A 5,022-nucleotide genomic window follows, 5' to 3' on the forward strand; every position below is an offset into this window, starting at 1 on the left:
AGAGAGAGAGAGAGAGAGATGAACCGAGAAATTGTTTATCAACGAAAGAAAAGAAAGGTAAATTTCTGCAGAGGTAAAAGACTCACCGTTTCGTTTGACAAACTTTGGCTTTCATGACTGTCTGGCATGGCTGTGTTGAAGAATGGAGTCTGTGCAGGAAATAGAGAAAGCTCCGCGTCAAGCAAACTGCAATAATATTCTCATGTCTACATTAACATCAACATCAACATCAACAACAACAACAACAACACTAATAGCAATGACGACAGAACAATTTCTAGCAAAAATTACTTAACCAATTTCAATATTCCTGTTTAGGAATGTCACTGGTGAGAGATTTCGTTGGAAAATGGTAAAAAAAAAAAAAGAAAGGAAAAAATAAAGAAGAAAGAAAACAAAAAAGAAAGAAAAGAAAAAGATAAATAGGATTAATAGTAACTGAATTTTGAACAGCAACACAACAAGAGCAATAATAATAATAATAATAATAATAATAATAATAATGATAATAATAGCAAAACTGGGTGTTGCAGGAAATAGGCTAAATGGTGAATGAGAACTATCTGATGTTGGCAACAGAATTAAATGCATGTGGAAAGGAGAGAATAAGAGAGAAAGAGAGAGAGAGAGAGAGAGAGAGAGAGAGAGAGAGAGAGAGAGAGAGAGAGAGAGGGAGAGAGAGAGAGAGAGAGGGAGAGAGAAAGAGAGAAAAAAGAGAGAGAAAGAGAGAAGAAAAAAGAGAGAGAGAGAGAGAGAGAGAAAGCAAACAAGACCAAAAAAATAAAAATAAATAATATAAATAAAAGATATAATATTAAATATATATTTATATATATAAAAGGTAATTTCTGCAGACAAATGCAAAATATCAACACAAAAATAACGCGGTGTTTTGGCGTAATGAAGTTTCGGTTCGTAATATTTTTATTAACTGGAAGCAAGAGAACGCTTTAGAAATAGTTTCTCTTGTTTTGATCTGAATAATAATGGTTGCTAAATCAGGAATTAGGTTAGCAATTTTGCTGAGAGCGTAGAAGGGAGGAGTTTGTCGATGTCAATGACTGTGGTACTTAACAGGTACTTTATTTTTGTACTTTATTTTTGTACTTTATTTTAGTAATAATTGTTTCTAATTTAGACTTGAGGCTAGAAATTTCGAAGTGTAGTTGGTATTATCAAATCGAGAAAGGTTGCGAGCTAGCAGCATCGTCAGCACGACGGGCAAAATGCTGCTAAGCATTTCGTCCGTCTATCTCGACGTGCTGAGTTCAAATTCCGCCGTGGTCGACTTTTGCTTTTCATTTCTCCCCTTAAAACTGTTGGCTCTGTGCCAAAATTTGAAACCGATGCAAGACAAAGTTAACCTCGGCAGGATTTGAACTCGGGGCACGAAGAGCTGGAATAAATACCACAAGGCATTTTGTCCGACGCTCTAACGATTCTTCCAATTGCTACATTTAATACTTTCTAATTAAGGCATAAAACCCAGAAATTTTGAGGGAAACGTGTGATAAGTGAGTCCACACTATCGGTCCTAATGCCTGACTGGTACTCTGTCTTATCCACCCCAGCGGGATGAAAATCATAGTTGACCGCGGCAGGATTTGAACCCAGAACACAAAGAGTCGAAACAAATATCACAAGACATCTTATAATCCCTCCAATCTACTGTCTTGGATTGGTAATTTTAAAATCAACCCTGAAAGGTAAACCACTGACCAAAGAGTATCTCATTGTTGTCTCAATAAATCATGATAACCAGGTACGAATTTGATACATAGTCTTCTAGACACACTGGAAGACGAACGAGATGTGACGTTCACATCTTTAGCCAAGCTTGCTACGAAGCTGTGCGCTTGTACGCGCGCACATATGTTTTACGTCTAGCGGACAAAGGAAAAATATATATGCGCATACAAGATTTTCAAGATGAAATCCAATTTTATTTTTTGAAGATGGTTACTTGGATGGAGGTGGATATACTTTGAAAAGGAACACAAAATTTGCGCGCAAATAAATTTCTTCGCACGCCCATAGAAAAGGGAAAGATGGAACATTGCTTTTAGCTGTAGGATTAGTGATTTAATAAACCCGGGATGGGATCGAAATCGGGACGCTGATGCGTTAAGTACTAGCGTTTATGAGGCCTGCCAATGAAACCCAATAATTGATCTTTATTGAAGGGATTCTGAAGACATGAAATATTGATTAAGCATATAAACTAAATGTCACTCGCTGGCAGGAATATATAAAGCCGCACCCAGGAGCTCCAACTATAGCAACAACAACAACAACAACAAGTGCAACAACAGCAGCAGTAGCACCACCACCACCACCACCAATGACAACAACAACAGCAGCACCAAAAACAACAAGAACAAGAACAACAATAGCAACAACAACAACTACAAATGTTTCTCATGTGTTTGATTTTCTGTAAAAATAATTCATTTCAAGCGAATCGAAGAACTATTTTATGGTCTCCCAAGTTTGGCAGAAGGCCAACAATTTCGAGGAAGGGTTTTAGTCTATGTAATCGACTAAAACAATTTAAGAGAGAGCGACATATTTAGTATAAAAACAAAACTCATAGATTTCACATAGTTTATACTTTACTTACGCTCGACAGCCGTTTCATTAGGACAAACATCATTATTCGATAATTACGTAATTGCGATACATAATTAATTTAAACTAAATTAGATGCTATCTTTACTAAATTCATTACGTATATTGCGTATTTTGTCTATCAGGAAACCATTCCTTATTATTAATTTGTGTCACAAGTATGTAATTATGGAATTAATAACAGATATCTTAATGAAACAGCTGCTGAGCGCAATTGAAATATGAAATATATGCTTTTCTACCGTTGTATTTTTAGCAATTTAATTCTATATATAATTTAAATTCGAAAAGAATATCTGAATCACGTTGTACAATAGTGTTGATGACGATCAGAATATTTTGGCTGGGTGGGTGGCCAATTTCCTGAAACAACACCTCTTAATTTCTAGCTACGTCTTATATTTGGTTCTGTCAAATATTCTTGGAGGCATATTTGTGCACGAGAGGTACAAACACATGGTGAACTCTCCTGTCGCAAATGACGAATGAGGAGTCCGCAATATCTTGCTCAACATCCTGCACAGATAATCTGTTTATAATGATTAAATGTTTGTACTCACTCCCTCCATCAAATCAACATTGCTTGTATAAGAGGGGGTGTTGAAAAGTTCCTGACTTCGGGTAATAGAAAATACAGAAGAATCAATTAATTATGATTTTAACGAACATAGTCCCCTCTCAGATCCACACTCTTATTGCAGCGGTCCTTCAGTTTTTTAAAGTCCAGTAAAAGAACTTGGAAGGTTGGGCCTCCAACCAGGCTTTTCGCGACACCCTTAAAGCCAGGAACTTTTCAGCAACGATCGTAGAGTTGACGTGGAGCTAAAGTTTGTAGGTTTGTAGCTAGGATAAGAATGTAGCTATGTCGTTGTCTAACTGGAGTTAATGCGAAGCTAGGGCCGCTGTGTTGCTATACGGCAGTACTGGGATGTCAGAATTTAACGGTACATAACTGTCTAATCTAACTGACTGACTACTGTTGACTTCACTACAATCACACAATCACACTTCCTCTCTCTCACTCTCTCTCTCTCTATCGAAATCTCAACTGGTGCCATTTGCAGACCAATTTTCTATGTCACATGGTTCTCTTTAAGGAGTCCAAGCTGTCCCACTTATTAATTAATTGAAATCTGACATCGTTTACGTCAGAACTCTCCTTATTCACGTTGACGTAGTTTTAAGAATCAAAGACGTTGGCAGCTTCGAGAAATAAATATTCTTTATCATTATTATTATTACTATTATTATTATTATTATTAGTTTTTTTCTATTTTCCTTTTCTTATAAACAGGATGTTCACTTTATTTTCTTCTTCATCAAAAAGGATGACATTGGAAAAAAAAAAAAAACCCAAAAAACAATTGTTTCCTTTTTGTCTTCCCTTCACTCAAGCTCCCTCCTTCTCTACCTCCTTCTCTCACTTTCTCTCTGTCTGTCTCTCTTTCTCTCTCTATCTCCTTTTTTGTTTTGTTTTCCTTTTTCTACCCGAAATAGTTGTCCTGTGACGTCATGTCTCTTCTACCATTATGTCTGTAATTGTAGGCACTACGTTGTTATATTTGGGTTGATGAAAGCAGCGGTAGTTCACTTACTGTTTTCTCTGGAACTATTTTTGGTCAATGTTCTTGGACGAAGTGTTTTGTTATTTTCATTTTCTTTGTTTCTTTTTTTTCTGCTTTTCTTTTTCTTTTTCTCGTTTGATTATTCAATAAAAATAAGGAAATTAAAGCGTTCTGTGCCCATCCCCCGTCTCACACACACACATACATACATACATGGACACAAGCACACAGACACACTCACCACTTCAACATACACACACACACACACACAAACACACACATAAACAGACACACTAACATAACCGACCACACACACAAACACACACACATACACACACCACACTAACACAACTGACCACACACACACACGCTAAGATAACCGACCACACACACAAACATACACATACACACACCATACTAATTTAACCGACCACACACACACACACATACACATACACACTCCATACTAACATAACCAACAACACACACAAATACACACACACACTCACACACCGCACTAGCATAACCGACCACACACACACACACCCATATACACACACTAACATAACCGACCACACAACCGCACACAAATACACACCCACATGCACACGTCACACTAACATAACCGCGCGCGCACACACACACACACACGCACACACACATACACACGCACACACACACACACGAGGGATTGCTGATAATGCAGGAGGATCAGTTAATTTTGATTTTATCCAACATATTCCCTTCTCAGGTTCACACACTTATTGCAGGGGTCCTTCAGTTTTCCTAAGCCCTGCAAAAGAGCTCGGGAGGTTGGGCATTTCGCGAC

At 37.5% G+C, this 5,022-nt stretch overlaps 1 protein-coding gene across 1 annotated transcript in view; it reads right to left on the minus strand.

Moving 5' to 3' along the window:
* Positions 1-5,022, minus strand: part of LOC106874793 (ras-GEF domain-containing family member 1B) — a 171,474-nt gene that overhangs the window by 150,449 nt on the left and 16,003 nt on the right. The window contains exon 2 of the mRNA XM_014922647.2: positions 87-149. Within this exon, the coding sequence (XP_014778133.1) occupies positions 87-149 (63 nt within the window). The remainder of the gene's footprint in view (positions 1-86; positions 150-5,022) is intronic.

The sequence above is a fragment of the Octopus bimaculoides genome, chromosome 17 (genome assembly GCF_001194135.2).
Source record: "Octopus bimaculoides isolate UCB-OBI-ISO-001 chromosome 17, ASM119413v2, whole genome shotgun sequence".
Lineage (NCBI taxonomy): Eukaryota > Metazoa > Mollusca > Cephalopoda > Octopoda > Octopodidae > Octopus > Octopus bimaculoides.